This window comes from Dermacentor silvarum, chromosome 1 (assembly GCF_013339745.2).
Source record: "Dermacentor silvarum isolate Dsil-2018 chromosome 1, BIME_Dsil_1.4, whole genome shotgun sequence".
Classification (NCBI taxonomy): Eukaryota; Metazoa; Arthropoda; class Arachnida; order Ixodida; family Ixodidae; genus Dermacentor; species Dermacentor silvarum.
In genome coordinates this window covers 401,390,956-401,409,349 of record NC_051154.1, presented here as the reverse complement: position 1 = coordinate 401,409,349, position 18,394 = coordinate 401,390,956, and the positions used below count along the sequence as shown (strand labels likewise).

General features: G+C 49.5%; 1 protein-coding gene across 4 annotated transcripts in view; it reads left to right on the top strand.

Moving 5' to 3' along the window:
* LOC119437562 (organic cation transporter protein-like) overlaps positions 1–18,394 on the top strand; it is a 271,629-nt gene that overhangs the window by 178,097 nt on the left and 75,138 nt on the right. For all 4 annotated transcript variants that reach the window (XM_049660703.1, XM_049660704.1, XM_049660702.1 and 1 more), the window contains exon 9: positions 8,318–8,502. In XM_049660703.1, coding sequence (XP_049516660.1) covers positions 8,318–8,502 — 185 coding nt within the window. The remainder of the gene's footprint in view (positions 1–8,317; positions 8,503–18,394) is intronic.

Here is an 18,394-nt window from a genome sequence, read left to right as displayed (position 1 = left end):
CACTTACTACCACATCCGAACCCATTCCATTGGTTTTTGACTGTTAATCTTTTCGCTGAGTCATTCTCATTTTTGCTGAGTCGTGGTCATGACTATGACTTCTACCACAATCCTTTACGCCCGGATTCAAAAATTCCTAACCTTAGACCATTTCCCTACCTTACCCAAGGAGTCCTGCATGCTACCTTCGAGCCCCTATATATAAAAAGTAGCGCCATTCTTAGATGTTGCCGCCACCGCGCTCACCCTGGCGTTTCCTCCTTGCCACCTCCTGTCGCCCCAGCCTCCTCCGCTCCCCCATTGGCCAATCCGTGTCACGTGGAAGCACGCGTTGCGCTTTTGTATATTTTTTTCTTTCCAGCGCGCTCCGACTGCCATTCTCGGGCCTGTGCGACGAAAGTGCTGTACGCACAAATGGATCAAACGTGTTAGGGACAAGAACTTCGTTGTGATGGCATGCTGCTGCACCTTAAGTTGCCGCAACCGGCAAGGCGAGGGCAAAAGGCTTTTTTTTTTTTCATCCGGCGTGCGCAAACGCTTGCTGCACACTATGATATTTGCGCCGTCTCGCATCGTCGCGTTGCTACTTTCAAAACGGCATTATTAAGACCAGTTACTGACTGACGAAGCAAAATCGCGCCTCAAAAACTTCTCCGCAGGGCGCGATCGAAGTTTTCCTCGGATTTCCTCAGGTAGCGCGTTAGCTGTCGTCTGCCACGGCAGGCCCGACGCAGGCGGCGCCACTGTCGATATCACGCCTCGATCGCGCTGGTCGCGCCGAGCGCGATAGTGGAACGGAGGAGGAGGGAAGTGGATGGCGGTACTTTTATTGCGATAGCAATTATATGCACACTTCAACCGGATTTCTGCCGTCGGCGTCGCCATCGCCGTCGTCGTCGCCGTGAGGTTCCCTATAGATAAAATCTTCGCCGCGCGCCGTATGCCCGAGCGGAAGCGTGCGGGGACGCGCGCTATCACGGAGAGCGAACGCACTCAATCACCCACGCGCAAGCAAGGAAGCGGGAAGCCAGCGCCGGAGGGAGCGCGTGGGGGGGGGGCACTTCTACTCTGCCAACAACCGCGCTCGTCGCTCGCCTCTTATCTCCACACGGCTCTGACCTTTATGCGCCGTGCATTCGCCGCTCAGTTTCCGTTGAAGCGATAGACCGCACGTAGCTTCGCCCGCTGCTGCGGCGTATGCGCTTGCTGCCAGCGTTTTGACAGTCGTTGTCTGCAGTCATTCTGTGTGATCTAATCATGTTTGTGCGCGCTCACACCACGCTTGTTCAATCAGTTAGTAATAGTCGGGCCACATTTTCCAACGCACGCTACACATGCAAATGCTGCCCGGGTCGGCAGTGCAGCGCTACAGGCGTGTCCCTTCGCACGCGCTGCCCACGGGAAGCGCTTCTCATCAACACCACCGTTTCACACGCGCCTTCTCGTGGTCATCGAGTCTCTCTTCATGTCGGTCTACTTGCGCCGCAGCACACCTGCTTACTTAATCAGCTCATGTTTACTACAATTCATATTGCTACCAAAGCCACTCACCTTACTTCGTATGACATTGCTGTGTTGCTATCGCATTCATTGCTTCGCCCTTATGGCGAAACTGTGACATTTTTTTTATATATAGGGGCTTTATGCTCCCGAAACGTTAGGCGCCCTCAGAAGGCCATCGCGAATTCTAAAAGCTTCCTTTCACCTTCCCTGCGGAAGGAGCGCCTCACCAAAGGAATTGGAACGTACAGGCTTCTGGTTTCGAGATTACTTACAAAAAATGCAAAATATTTGTAAGGAATTGCCAAAGCGAACTTCCGGCGCTGTTAGAATTGCATTTATACTTCTATACCAGGGCATAAATTCCATTTCTTTCGTTAATGACGTAAAAATAGCTCAAAAATGGCGCACATGGCAGGAAAGCAAGCTCAGTCTAGCAACTTTGACAGCATCTGACAGTTCGGTTTGTCAGGCGTTGATTTCTTTTTTTTTTCTTTTTTTTTGCTTGCTTTTTGTTTCGTGCGCGCGCGCGCGCGCGTGCGTGTGTGTGTGTGTGTGTGTGTGTGTGTGTGTGTGTGTGTGTGTGTGTGTGTGTGTGTGTGTGTGTGTGTGTGTGTGTGTGTGTGTGTGTGTGTGTGTGTGTGTGTGTGTGTGTGTGTGTGTGTGTGTGTGTGTATTTGCCATGCCGGGCCCAAGTTACTTCCCGGAGGAAGAAAAATTGGCTGTGGCTTAACTCAGTTATGCCTGGGTGTACGTAGCGAGAGGCACGGTTAATCTTATTGTTTAGCTTGGTTTCCTCTAGGATTACATCTTTATCGTTTAGCTTCGTACGTCTGAATGTTTAGGTTGGTAGTTACCTCTCGTGAAGTTATGGTTACGTTAAAGACTAGACATTTTTAAAGTGTAACGTATTTATTGTGAACGTCTTCATCTTGTTGTTTCTCAATTGCCACAAAGACGGCCCGATGGTCGGTGAGGCGGGAGGATAAGGAGTTGTCGTCCAGTGACTTGAACACGTTTCGGGTGCTATCCTCATCTGAATCCACTCGCCTGGCCGCTTCGTACTTACGACGCTTCTCGGGGCGGGCGGCTCGTTTTCCTCCGTCTCTTCTGCGTTGTCTACACCGGGGCTTGTAATGAGTATATGAGAACAATCTATGCACCCAGAAACCCTGGGGAATCCTCCAATGGCACAGAACCTAGTCATGACTGACCTCGCTTCACTGGCGTTTGGCAGCCGCACGTACTTGGTATACAGACGTAGGCATATCAGCTGTGTCTTATCTCAAATGCATCGGCATATCGATGGTTGGGATGCACACACAAGGTCGCCTACAACAGTTCGCATGGCACCCGTTCCGTAAAAACGCAGTGCGATGAGGACCTTCAACAGGGCAGGTAGCGGCGCTCCTTTGTTGTCAGTGTTAAATGCAGTTGCAGCTCTGCCAGTATGGCTGTAACAGTTCGCTTGGAAAAACGATACCAGGCTAGAAACATCACTTCGTTGTAGTGTTCCAGTGGATACTGCCTGCCAATCACATACCGGACTGGAGTCAACGGCGGAGGCTTGTACACAGTCCCGTAAAGAAGTTCATTTGCACGTCGAAGAAACCTTGCATAGCTTTCGAAGCTATCGTCTTCGGATAAATATCGCAAGGCCGCCATTCTCGCCGCTCGCTTTTCACAGAAAAACAGACTCACAAAAGAAATGGCACAAAGCGCAGTCTGCGGAACCAAACTGGACGTCAATACACGGCGGCTGGCTCCGGCGGCGTTGGCTGCGCACGGCACCTATCCAAACCGAGCGTACCGCGTGCAAAGTCCTGCGGAGAAGCATGCGTTCAGGTAGAGGAGCGCGGTTAGGAAGCATAAAGGTAGCATGCCGGCTCCCTAAGCGCGAGGAAGCACCAAGGAGGCCCTAACTTAGTGCCCCTTAATAAGGGACGTTCCAGAATTGACGCCAGGTCGCCCTACAGCGTGTAAGACGTCCTTAGTAAGGAAAGGAGTGTTTCAGAATCCGGGCCTAAGGGCCAACGACGAGAATTTCCGTGGGACCGCCATCGAATTGATGTTCCCAAGTCGCCAAGCGGTTGCCCGTATGCGGGGGCGGTTGCGCAACCTTGGAGGCGTAATCCGGCGAAACGGTGCAACGTCAGAGGCGGGATTTTGTAAACGCTCCGGCGATTGTGATTGGTCGAGAGCAACAGTGAATTCCCCCTACGAGAGAAAGGGGGAAAATGAAGTGCTTAAAAAGCGGACCTCCTGTGCTCGTTCGTGCTCGTAAACTCTCAAAATGTAAATGTTATAAATGAACCCTTTTTGCATCTCTTGGACGTCGCCCCGGACCTCTTGATCGCCCGGCACTTGGCACATCACCAGCCACGTAAAACCCGTAATGACCGCTCGGACCCGAGTCGCAGCAACTTCTCGTTGACAGCGGTGGGATGGAACCTACAGACAACTTGAAACCCAACAACAGTCGTCTGCGAACAAGCGAATATTAGAAGAGTTGTCAGAAGTTCATTAATGTAAATTAAAAAGAAATAGGGATCAGAGAACTGTGCCTTAATTGTGCTACGCCGGAAAGAATAGGAGATCGTGTTGATCGTGTTTTAGCATATACAAATTGCTGCCGATTACTAAGAATGCTGCGTATCCTGTCGAGAAACAAGTCATTAATGTTGAGACGAGAATGTTTTAGCAGTAGGCGTGGGGGTGGAAATTAGTAAAGTGCGTTTTCGTAACTGAAGACAAGGCAGTGCAAGGAAGCGCAAAAAACAGGGACCGACGGAGGGTACAACAAATGTACATGTGTTGTAGTTTGTCTCTGTTTGTTGTACTTTAATTAAAGCATGTCGCACCCACAAGGCCGAATTCCCACCTTTCACAGGAAAAGGTATGTTTAGGTCGAGACTGGAACTTGAATCAAAGCTATAGTTGGCTGTCGCACGAAAGATGTTCACGCGAGTCGTGGTGAGCTGGATGGAAAAAGCTATAGCACACTAAAGCGTTTACAATCTGAGAGTGAACATGTTCCATTAGTTTAGAAAGAACACTAGTGAGCGAAATCTGCTGCACAAATCTGGAGGACCTTTTGGGGGACCAGAACAATCTGGCGCACTCTCCCGTTTTCCGGAACCACTCGTGATGATAAGGATCAATGCTTACAGTTTGGTGTTTTTCGGCATTCTTGCGGCACCAGAAGAAGGTGTACGTTTTGATGAATCAATTAGTTGCGCAGGCCGTTGAGACAAACAGTGATGTCAGGCATGACTGTATGATCGAGATAAGGAATGAGAGGTCAAATATTAACAGGAATTCGGCTGTCAAAAGTGAGTACGGTACGCAGTTAAGTTGCTCAGCGGTTTCGCGATTTGGAATTTGACGTTCTGTTCATCAAACAAAACCAATGGTTGGTTGGGAGGTATCAGATATAATAGTCTATTGTGAGGCCTTATTTCGCGAGATAACCGACAGTGCTCGTGAAAGAAAAAACGTTTTTCTTTGTTAGGCAGTGAACTTATCGATGTGCTGCTGAGCTCGACGTCGTAAAGCCCCTGGATTTTGAAAAGTAGCGACAAGTGCCAGCAGCGCCTCCTGGTTTATTACAAGAGAAAAATATTTATTTGCGCCAGCCCTACAAGCGGTGTTGCATTAAGAAGCAGTGTGACATTAGGCAGCCAATCCGGGAGTTGGGCGTCTCTTCAAAAGCCGTTCGCTCCTTTCCCTTTGCGCGAACAAACGCAGAATACCCCGGCAACTGCGAAAGCTGTTATCGTCGTATCAAAGCCATATATTATCAAAGGGCATGGCTGGGCCCAAACGCCGATTGAGAACGGATGCTCTATCAAAGCCTTTGGCCACTTTGAGAAGATCCAAGGGCTTTACGGCTTTACGACATTCCACCCAGCCACGGCGGCCGCATTTCGGTGGCAGCAAAATGCTAGGACACTCGTGTATATAAAGTTATGTGCACGTTAAAGAACCCGAGGCGGTTAAAATTATATCAGAGTCGTTCCCCACTACGGCGTGCTCCACAATCAAATCATGGTTTTGGCACATAAAACGCCACAATTCAATATAGTGTTTTCAACGTTTTCCGCAGTATAATATTTGTTCCGTGCGCATGAGTTGTTAGACCGTTTTGTTGAGCGAAAGATTCTTCTTTTATTGTTCGGACGATAACGTTAAACGCCACAACCACTAAGCTACCGTGGTGGGTGCGCGGTTGTGTCGTAATCGCTGCAGGCCTATCATTAGCGTGAAATCCCAGTGTACACAATACTGGGTGTGCACGACGGAGCAACGACGGTTGGGCCTTGAAGAAGCATCTAGACGACAACGTTGGGGAACACCTGCAGGGCGGATACTCAGTGGCTCAGATACTTTACTACCCCGCAAGCTCACATGAAAGTCCTTAATGGCGGCATCAGAGACAGCCGGACACAAATTCGGGGACTATTTTGCATCCCACATGCCAGACGGCTAGTCAAGAAAACGATGCCTTCATATCTGGTCTGTTCCCGCATGTAGGCAAAACAGTTCAGCCGTTCAGGTACCTAGAGATCGCAGTAGAAATGCTACGCCGCCCCTATTGACTTTGCAGGCCCACTGCTCCGTCCAAAAACAGCGGTGAAGGCCATGCCTGTACTGCACTGCTCACTTGCGCCATGCGGGGTGATCATTTGTAAGTTTTACAAAATTTTTGAACATCGCCTCCTTCGGATAACATAATTCTAGTCCTTGAGCTGGATTATTCAGGCGGCCATTACTTGCACGATAAATCGAAACACATATTTAACTAATTAAAAATCACTCATTAACTCCTAATTGGTAAAATTACGGCACATATTGCAGTTTAAGAATTGTAGCCGGCGAGTTTGCAAGTCGCATTCACTAGGGATAAATTTCCAGAATGACACGATTTCAGAGATATTCGCCATCAAACTCGCCTTAAGAACGCACTGTTGTAGTATTAACTTTTTTTTACAAAACGCTCTTTTATCAATTGAAGCACAAAAGTAACTGGAACGCCCATGTATTTCGTCCCATACTTTGGGAAATAATATCTCGAAACTGATGTCATCCTGGAAATTCATTTGAAGTGTAAACGTCCTGCAAACTCACCGGCTACAATGCGTAAATAGCAATATGGGCCGTAAAGTAATTAATTAAAAAGTGAATTTGTGAATCTTTGTTGAATATAGTTGAATATATGGTTAAATTGCTTGTGCGTCTGTTTTGTTAATGCAGCTCAAGGAAAAAAAAATATGCTGTCTGCCTCAGGCAATTCTTGAAAACTTCGTAAAACTTAAAAATGGCCACCCCGTATAGGACCGTGCATTTGGAGTTGGTCGAAGACATAACCACTGAAAAATTTATCAGCGTCTTCAAGAGATGCATATCCTGATGAGGATTGCGCAAGATTATATGCGTCATGAGTTTTTCAACCGCCGCACCAATTGCGCCTAGCGCAGCAAGTCGGGGAAAGGGAACGCTGGCGACAGTGTGTTTTTGTTTCACGCTATATATTTGAGTGCGCATGTTGAATCTGCAACTGTCGGCGATGTCGTGACTGTGTCTGGCATCCCGTTCACGAGGGCGAGTGCCTATTTAACAGACATCACTAGCAGTAAGCCCAGTGGTGTCGAAGTGGCGTATGCACCTGCAGCGTCAAATACATGTTTATCCAGTACCTGAAGTAGCCGTGTTCACATTAGCGCCACGCTTAATCCTGAGTCGGAATGAAGAACACTGACAAGAGTCCACGCTGCTGGCCCTAAAATTAGGTTAGAGCAAGTCAATCGTGACACTTATGCTGTATCCTCTGTATTTTCAGTTTAGAATGAAGTAGCCGTCGTACCCTTCTGGAGGTGTCGCCTTAATTACTTATCCTGAAACCAAACTCCTAGCCTTCAAAACATTCGTTAGAACAGTTCTGGAATATGCTAACATTGCATGGTTCCCACAGACGACACATAACATTAATAAACTAGAACGCATCCAAAGAAAAGCGGTTAGGTTTATTTTAACAAATATGAACTTTCAGACTCACCCACCGAATTACTAAAAAGGGCTGGCGTTCCTAGCCTTGACAATAGAGCGAAATTAGCACGATTGAAATTAATGTGCCAGCTTCACAACCACGTAAATATGGACACTACTTGGTACATTTCTATACCTTCAGCAAGGCCAACACGTAACAAGCACTCTTTGACACTCACTGAATACACGCATCATTCTAACTGCTTGAAATATTCGTACTTTCCGACAGCAATAAGGGATTGTAATAATACAATCCCTTATTGTAATAAGCTAACACATCTTCGCTAAACCAGTTCACAACAATACTCGAGGAAATATACTTGCACTGCACGACTAAGTCACATTATGCCTGAAGCTGTAACTTCCACTAAATAACTCATTATTTGTACAACTCATTAATTCTGTTGTATTGCCATGTGTAGCGTATGTAGTATTTTGTACCCCCTGCATTGTACTTATCTAAACCTACTCATCTTATATTTTTAAATATGCCGCGATTGCCCTGTTCACGGTTGTTGATATATATGAATGTATCACTGTATAACCTGTAGCTTCTAAAGTCATTTCTGGAATCCACGCATCATTGTTCAAACCAGTATTCTATGTAACATTGTTAACATATATCCTTGTAGTTTATTATTTAGGTGTTTAGGTGTTATTATTTAGGTGTTATTCCTGCTTTGATCTAGTGTCAGATAGGCAGTATTTAATCAGTAGAAATGCCCTTCTTCGCTCCCCACTAACAGTTATATCCTCCCTCACCGCCTTGCAGACAGTCCTAGCTGGGTAAAGATCGGCTCCAACGTGCTGGTGCGGTTCCTGGTGCTGAACGCGGGCTTCATCAAGTGGATCATGGCGCTCGAGGTGTTCCCCACGTCAGCCCGCAGCTTCGGCTTCGCCTGCGTGCTCACCTGCTCACGCTGCGGTGCCATGGTGGCGCCTTTCCTCCGGGACCTGGTGAGGGTTGTTTCTCTCGCTACGCGATCAGTGCCGTTTACATAAATGCAACGCCTGGGCTCACGCACAAAAATGGCCGCTTACGTTATCCAGTATAACAGCTCTCGAAGGAGGCGCATTAGTGTGCGTTAGTCTGCGGGATGCCGATCAAATGTAAAAGCGATAACGGCTTTTATGTGTCGTAAGTGTGACAAGAACATTTTTGTGTGCCCTGAGTGGACATTGGTTTGGACGGCTTCCGCGCACTCGAGCAGGCCTACGTCTGGACACGCAGTGCGAGAGCGGACAAGCCCTGAAATGTGTTATTACAGGTATGAATTCTTCAGTGAATTCCAAGCCGTCAACGACCTGACATTCATTCTATTTGTCGTTGAGAGTTTATAGCAGGTATTCAGAGCCCGAAGATACCGCAGCTACTCCATTTAAATCTATCTATTTCGCTTGGGAGGTCAACTTCCGGTTCGGATGCGAGCGCACGTATGCTCCTGGCGCTCCGACTCTCTTCGACTGTTACGCGAGCTGTTCGCGTTTTCACCTCCTGCTGTCGCACATCCTCTTCTTCGCTGTTGCATCGGCCACGCGTCGAGACAAGCCTCGGAAAGGTGCGTTGCTAGTTGACCGTTTTACGGCCGCTTTCTCGCACCAGCGGGTGGCCTTGCTAAGCCTAATGCATGGCCACGGCGGCATTGATGGCCGAGCCCGGGTCATCGAAGCTACCACCATCTGTTGACCATGAACAACAACCGGGACCATCACCTTTGACGGCGTCAGCCCAAGAATTGAGCAACGAAGCGACTACGCAGCGTCCCGAAGGCGTTCCAGGAGCGTCTACCATCGGACGCTCTGCTGAGGCCCATGAAGAACGATGTGAGCATGCTACCACTGACCAACAACATAGACGCGAACGCCAGAGACGAAAGAACAATCGGGAACTGAACGAACGCAGCCGCAGCCGCCACCGTCGTGAAAGAGACCGCTCTGCAAGCCTGTCAACGACGGCCAGCACGGTATCGAAACGAACGCGGCGCGACTCTTTCACGTCATCGGCCTACGAAGATGCGTCCGCCCTTTCCAGCGACGAAGACAACATGCAAACGCAAGCACTACCGACGTCTTCAAGCCAACAATCTGATGTGACAACGCCACGACAAAAAGAGACCGCACCGCCCGCGTCTCAAGAACTGTTTTCTTACGCATCCTCAGCTGAGAAGCTGGAGGCCAGTAGAGACGCCGGAGGCTTCTCCCAGGACGCGTTCGACGATTACGGCGACGGAGGAGCGTGGAAAGTGCAACAGCGTAAGCACAACCAAACACGGCCCGAAAAGGAAACACTACCAGAAGCTTTCGTGCTAGTCGTGAAACCACGGGTAAATGTGGCGCTCACGACTGTATCAAGCAAGGACCTCCACCGCAACTCCGTGACGGCCACATCCGCTGCCGTCAACACCAGACCTTTGACGTACGCGTTACAACCAGCATCTAACACCATAAGATTGCTCGTTTACGACAAGAGGCAAGCTGACGGGCTTCTCAAGCTTTCGCAACTTGACGTGAACCGCGAGCAGATACCATTACAAGTCTATCAGGCACCCGGCCGAGACATGTGCCGAGGCGTGATATACAACGTCGACTGCAATGAAACGAAGACTGAACTCCGGGCAGCACTGACCTGTGAGCACCGAAGTATCCTTGACGCGCGCCCAATGGGAAAGCGTGGGACATGTTTGCTGACATTTGAAGGACGCCAACCCCCTAACACCGTCGTTTACTGCGGCCGCATCCCCCGGGTTTCAATTACGAACCTAAAAGCATTGTGTGTAAACGATGTCATCGCTTTGGTCATAAAAAGGATGTCTGTCCGAACGAAGCAGTATGCCCTACATGCGGCAAGACACACGAAGGAAGCAGTGCTCGCGATGAATGCAAACAGACAACGCCCAAATGCCGCAACTGTGAAGAAGAAGGTCACACGGCTACAGACCCAAAGTGTCCAGCGAAACTGAAGTCTGACGCAAACCTCGCTAAGAAAATCCGCTCACGGCCCCGCTCACGGCGCCGCTCTCGTCGTAAAAGGCATGGCGTGCACCGATCGAGAAGCCTCCGCACAACTGTCCAGCCCCATGACGTTAAATCGACGCAGCACCGACTTGAGGACGAGAACGTCTCAACGCAGCCACTTACCTTAAAGGAAGCAGTGAACGAGATTGTTTGAAAGAACTGCGCACAACCGACTGCGAGAGGAAGCGGCTCCAACCTCAGCTACGCAGCAGCACTCAAGCAAACTTGACCAAGTGCTTCCAAGCCGGCGAACGTTTCGCATTATACCACCCCGATGCCACCTTCACCATCGCAGCTAGTCGACCCATCGAATAATAGTGCTGAAGCTGAGGTCGCAGAACTCGCACGACAGAACGCCGAACTGCGGCGGAAGTTAGAAGAGAATGAAAAAAGGCATGCAGCTCTACTAGAACGGCTTCGCTCCAAGCGGCAGCAGCAGCCATGTAATCCGCAGGAACCGACCAAAATGCAAAAACCAGCCTCTACTACCATAACACAGCGGACGGATCTGGCTCTGCTGGTACAACAAATTTTGCATCCTCCTCCAAGCGCAGGAGCAGCACTTCCAGCGACAATATGGCTCGCTCCAGCAGCTTTTCGCCTCGCGTCAGTAGCCACCCAGCTTCGCGTACAGCTCTCGACGGTCCCACTCCGCACGTGCTACAGTGGAACTGTCGGGGGCTGGGAACCTGTGCGGTGGAACTGAACCTCTTGTTTGACTGTGTCGGCCACCCTCTTGCGCTTCTACTTCAAGAGACCAATGGCACAGATCAGACACTACGAAAGTTCAATGGTTATTACCAACCGTCAATAGAGCATCGAAACAGGAAACGGCATCGAACCAAGCAGCCCAACTTGTATCGCCGGTGCAGCCGACGAATTTGTGATACGGGGACAAGCGGTGCGCACAGACATTCCGCAAACACAGATTGACACGTCTAAGTATTCGACTGCAGTGCAGGAAGTGGTAGCTGTCCGTTGCAAGATCGCAAAGCGCAATGTAGTACTGGTATCGGTAGACATGCGCCCGGAAGTTAGCTCCCGCACACGCGGTTCGTTCACATGGATTCGCGCTTTGCGCAGATGTTACCCAAACGACGACTTCCTGATAGGTGGCGATTTCAACGCCAAGCATCCGCAGTGGGGCTATGATTATCACACGCCCCGGGGAACGGCACTCGTAGATGCCACGGAGACAACTGACTTAGTGCTCGCAAATGACACCGACTACCCCACCCGAGCCGCGCTGCATAGTGGACAGCGTAACACGACCCCGGACCTAACGTTGTCCACACCAGACTACGTGAAAGACTGGCGATGTGACCCAGACGCTTGGGGCAGCGATCACTATCCACTGTGGATTACTTTGAACATGGGACGAAAATGTGCGGCCGGCCGCACTGTGCACACGATCAGGTGGGATGCCTACAGAAGAGCATTTGCAGAGCAACCCAAGACTGCATCCGTACGAGAGCGGGCGTCGCACGCCCTGCGAATGACCACTACTGAGACAGAGGTAAGAGCTGATGCACCGGCGCCGGACATACACATGCTAAACCTTTGGGATGCGCGCAACCGAGCACAGTTGACGTACGTAGAGAATGGCCGACTACATCGCGACCGTGTGCAACTTCGACGTCGCACTGCCGTCGCTAGAAGATACGCCAAGTGCCTGTATCGGGAACGTTGGAGCCAGCACTGCTCATCATTCAGTGAAAGAACTGGCCTCCATAAGGTGTGGTACACGTTCAAGGCTATGACAGGTCAGCGCAAAACACGCAGTGCTATTTCAAACGTCTTGCTCAAAACTGGCCAGTCAGTCATCCAGCTCCAAGATGATGCCGCGAAGACGTTCTTTCCCCAACCGTCGGGGTCCCCGAACGCCGACATTTACCAGAAAACGCAGCCAGTGACCGACGAGGGCCTCCAGGCCCCATTCTTGCTCTTCGAGCTCGAACAGGCACTTTCTTCTATAAACGCGCGTAGCGCACTAGGCCATGACGGTGTGACGTGGGTGGCTCTGCGGAATCTTGAAGAATACGCAAAGAAGCAACTTCTCGATGAGATTAATGCAGTGTGGGTCAACGGTGAAATCCCAGCAGAATGGAAGCATTGGATCGTCACACCCATACCGAAACCAAACAAAGAGCCAGATGTACTGTCTAACATGCGCCCAGTATCGTTCACACTTACTACGTGTAAGCTGGCGGAGCGAATGGCCCTGACGCGCATATCTCACTTTCTAGAAACAGAGGGTCGCTTCCATCCAGCACAGACAGGGTTTCGACCAAACCTAGGCACCCATGACAGCCTCCTGCTTGTGAAGGAAGGTGTACTGCGTCGAAAGACGGTCGGTCGAGGAAATCGTCATCCGAGCATCCTCGTGGCGGTGGACCTCCCGAAAGCGTTTGACACTGTGACGCATGAGGCCATCATCGAAGCAGCAGAGAGGCACGGAATCACAGGCCGCCCACTCAACTTTGTGCGCTCTTTCCTTCAAGATCGCACTTTTTCCGTACGGGTAGACGGAGACGTCGGGAAGGTTTACCCAAACATGGTGGGAGTCCCGCAAGGCTCCATACTGTCACCCCTGCTCTTTAATTTGACTATCATAGGCCTGGCTCAGCGACTAGAGGCTATTACTGAACTGGGCTTCACCATTTACGCAGATGACATCGCGTTATGGACTGCGTCACGACCGATTCACAATCAGCAAGAGACCCTGCAGACGGCACTTGACGTTATTGACCACTACCTTCCACAAACTGGTATGCGGCCATCTCCAGAGAAGACAACGCACGTGGTGATCCGAGGCTCAGCGCAAGATGAAGCTGCCCTCACTCTCGGAGGCGAAACACTGCAGCGATCGGAAAAACCAGTGCGCGTTCTCGGGATACCTATTGACCACACAGGCACAGCGGATGCGTGGCTCGCTGACCTTCGCAGGACGTGGCACAAGACTATGCACCTCATAAAACGGATCTGCTTCCGCATGGGTGGTGCTGGTACCGACGTATGCCGAAAACTTGTGAGTGCTCTGCTGACATCCCGAGCGATTTACGGAGCACGCTGTTATGACCTGCTTGCTCGGCACTGGACAAAGCTAGAGGTACTCCACAGAGCAGCTTTTCGCATCATCACAGGGCTCTCGAAGCACACACGTGTCGAGGAGCTGCATCGATATGCGAAGTTGCCTACCCTCCGCGCAACCATCGAAGCATCGAAGGCAGGCCACGAGGAGCGCCTGAAGCACACCAGACAAGGCAGGGCACTACTGGCCTACATGGGAAAGGACATATCAACTTTACCCCAACTGCCATCGGAAATTCCACCTTGGGATGACATTGCTGTCGGCGACACTACACCAACACAACGCCCCGAAACATGGGCGCACAACATGCGCACCGTCGAGCAGCATTTGCTGCGCGTCATGCGCAGAGTCTGGCAGATGCTCCACCAAGCCAAGAACAAGTGTACACTGACGCAGCTTTCGACCCACGCACCAGTGAGGGAGCAGTCGCCTACCACGTAGTCGGTTCTTGTGCGACACATTCTACGTTCATAACTGCTGATGCCGACGACCCAACTGAACTTGAACTCCGGGCGATAGGCTGGGCAGTAGACCAGGTCTCAAGCAACGCGCATGCAAAACACATCCATATATACACAGACTTCCAATATGCGCTGCATGCTTGCAAGTCTCGCCACACAGCCTCATCAGAAGTTATATTGGTCAAGCAGGCCTTCAGGCGTGCAGAGGTCTGCGGAGTCACTGCAACACTTCATTGGATCCCTGGTCACCAGTGCATCGAGGGAAATGAGAGAGCCCATGAGGCGGCGCGCGCCCTTCTTTCCAACCGCGTCATCTCCCGGGATCCTTCAGAGACCCTCAGCGCCAGCACAACTAGCACGACAAAAGGACCACCGTATGACCCAGACAGAGCTCTGAGAGTAGCAGCCAACCGACGCAAGAGGAAACTCCGTGCGAGTGTCCCGCCAGACCCAAACCCACTTCCCGTGGGTCTTCCCAGGTCGGGGCAGGTGCTGCTGCATAGGCTCCGTTCCGGCTTCGTCCTTACACCGGACGTGCTAGAGCGGTGGCGGCAGTACCGGACACGCAGGGAGAGACGTCCTCCTTTCCCTTTTCCTGGCCCCCTTCCGTCGCAGGAACCTGGCCCCTCGACAGCCTCGGAGGACGAAGAAGCACCCCAGGAGCCGCACAGGTGTCCTGACTGCGGCGTGGCCACGCGACCATCCGCAGCCCATTTGTTTTGGGAGTGTCAGCGCTACGCTAAGAAGCGGGACCACCACCTGAGGGCGGTGCAAGTGTCGTTCTACGAGGAGTGGATTAGGCCGGCAACTGGATTGGCGGATTCCGACAGGGTCATTCTGGACTCGCTCTTGGGTTTCGCCAAGGACACGCAGCTTCTAGGACGGCTCTAATTTCGCCTTCCCTCTCCCCTTCCTATTCCACATAATAGGTCTTCGAGCCATCCTACAATAAATACATTTTCATCATCATCATCTATTTCGCTTCATGCCGAAGACGCCATATTGAGGAATTTTCGGGAGGGAGGCACTGCATGTCCGTCACAAGCTCTCATATGCTCACCAGCAAGACAGTCAACGCACTGGGGCGTAGTTACTGCAGAGCTCCACGCCAGCATAACGAGAAGGAAACGCAGTTTCTGGCAAATAAAGGGCAAAAGACAAAACGACGGAACGTAGCGCGACACACCAGGTAATGTCGTTTCCACTTAATACACTTTCGGTAGCAGTGACCAAGTACAGCCTAATAGCTGCCCTTGCTAAGAACTTTGTATGTTTAACCTGAATCAATGGCGACATTATCATTAACTGCTGGTCGTCATTTTAAAGGCGATGAAACATTATTGAATAAAAATAAATGCTCAAGCAATCTCTGGACCGATTCCCGGCAGCTCCCGCGCGAATCTTGAGACCAATATGAGCGGAAGGGTCCCCATGTTTCTTTGTTTCCAGCCGAACCATGTAAGCCTTGCGCGCGTAAGCTCGTGTACAATAAAATGAGTGAGCCGGGTGCAGTGAAGGAGCTGAACCTACCGAAAGCCACTCTAATTTACGAAGTAAGAACAAGATCGGCTTGGACTGCAGCTTGGGTGCGGTACCTCCACAACCATGCACAGAACGTCAGGAGATTGGCGACATGGAATATTGCTTAGTCTTGCCGGCGCTTCAGTGCCGAGAGGAAGACTGTACTTGCCAACCTACAAACAAGAGTATTTACAAACGCGTGTGCGCAACAAATGTTTTTCCCCTGAAGACGGTATCACGCCTTCTGCTCGCATATATACGTGACACTGAATTCATATCCATGTGGTTCCTGAACGGTGAAAGAGTTGAACGAGCGGAGCGATCGCTAGCCCAGACTGCCAGGCTAATAACACCACTTGTAATAAATGTAAACCAGCCAATAGATCCTCTTCCTAAAGCTAAAGCTCGACACTTGTTTTGGCTGTGCGATAATGCGTTTTCCAAGTAAGACCGATCACGTGCTTCGCATCGCGTTCAGCAAGCACGTATTGGTTACAGGTGATAGAAATGTGACCTGTAGGTACTACATACATTTATAATCCCAATGCTGACTTGAGGCTGTTACGCTACAGAAATGATCACTCGCGCATCAAGTGTAACCTAAGTACGCAAGCATCTTACACGCGAGCACTAATTTCCTGGGAACAGTGCTATAATTACGGGCCGCTTAAGTCTCACTTGGGACACATGCGGACGTGTTCGAACTAATGAAGCTGAAATAGTAGCGGCAGAATGATATCTTTCTAAAAGTGCATATCAGTTCTAATAAGGCGAAGAACCCGAAGTAACCCAGTACAATATGGTTTCCAAAAAAATAAATCAACTGAACTAGCACTTCTTGCACAAAAAGAGTACATACTTGAAAACTTAGAAAATCACAACCTAGTTTTAGGTGTGTTTTTAGACTTCACAAAGGCTTTTGATAGCCTTAGTCATCACATTCTTCTCCAAAAGCTTAATCACTATGGTATTAGGGGTAACGCACACTCCTTAATATCACCGTACCTACGACACCGCTCACAATATGTAGAAATTAACGGACATACATCTTCCTCAAGACAAATTAATTTAGGTGTACCTCAAGGCAGCATCATGGGCCCATTTTTATGCTTTTTATACATCAACGACATCGTCAGCGTTGATGAGACGGTAAAGTACGTTACGACCCGAGCATTTTCTTCTCTGGTCGCTCAGCTGTTGATTTAGTAAATCATGCAAACACGGCTCCTGAATCAATTCAGGAATGGTTCCCACAAAACCATCTGGGTTTAAATGTCGCAAAAACGAAAGCTTTGATGTTTCATCCGCGTCATAAGATGTGCCCCATGCATCCGCTATTTATTAATGGTATATCGCTTGAATACGTTCAGTCCTTTAAAACTCTAGGCGTCTATTTTTCTGCCACCATGTCGTGGGATGCACACGTTGATTTCCTGGTTAAAAAACTTTCACGTACTATTGGATTCCTGCAGCGAAATTGTGCAGTGTTTCCGGTTAACACAAATCTACTTTTTTATAACGCGCTATTCTCTTCCACTCTGAACCATGGTGCTCTTGTGTGGGGCACAACCACAAATGCTAATATTACGAAATTGTTTTTACTGCAAAAGTGAATTATTAGATTAACTTGTAAGATGCCCTACTTGTCCCATACAGCTGAATTGTTTGCGAAACTACGCATAATAAATGTTCCATCACTTTACGAATATATACAGGCTTTTCCGCCACTACAAATTATGTACAAGAAAACAGGACAACGCTTTGCAAAACATAGCCAATCTTAAGATTAATGCAGTTGCATATAACACACGTAATCCGGAACAGTGGGAGGTAGCACGAAATCGTACTAACTATGGTAAACGGATGTTCCGATACCAGCTACCTTCACTGTTGAACCGGTTACAACAACAAAATGGTGTTGAAATTGCGAACATAACATGACAAGAGCTTCGTGACTTGTTCTTGTAAATTTTCTATAAGATTACTTGATTTCATTCGACTGTGTATTTGCACCAATCCTTCCAATGTTCCCGCTTTTTCTCTATGTTGCCTTATTTCATAATTTGTTTAATGTAGCTCAAACTGTTTACATCAGGTTCCTGTTATCCTAATGTTTGACAATCTTCTACCAACATGTATAATTATTCCTGTGTATATATTGTTTTTTTTTTCATTTTCTCCGATCTTATTCATTTCTTATATTTGTCCTACGCACTGTCCGTTGCTGTCATTCTAAGGGGGCTGTCACCCCGTCAAGCTACTCATTGCAGTAGCTTTTTGTGACCGCTCCTTTCTTTCTTGGAAAGACAAATAAAGCAAAGCAAACAAGGAGCCGGGCCATCGCCCCCTTGTTCCTTGAATGTCGTTCAGCGTCCTGTCGCACCTACTCGGTTCCGTAGCAGCGCGCTGCGAGTACACAACTCGAGGCTTCGGGGCATCGGCACTGCATCCGTGGCCTTCTATAAGTGGCACTCGCCGGCTGTTCTCGGGGCAAGGCAGTGCTAGTGGTCTGCACAGTTGCTTCGCCATTCAGCGCCACGCCTACTAATGATGACGATATGTAGGTGCATGGGCTACCTACGGTCAAACAGCGTCAATCAAGTAATAATGAGTTGTTGATTGAGCAACGAATGGTAGATGTGACATGGCTGTAAAAAAATTACGCATGGCTTTGCTATCGCAAACGCTAATGACCAGCGGAGCTGAGGGGAAGCCTCATCAAAGTTGTGCAAAGCTAAGCGAAGAAAAGCGTGCTTTAGCT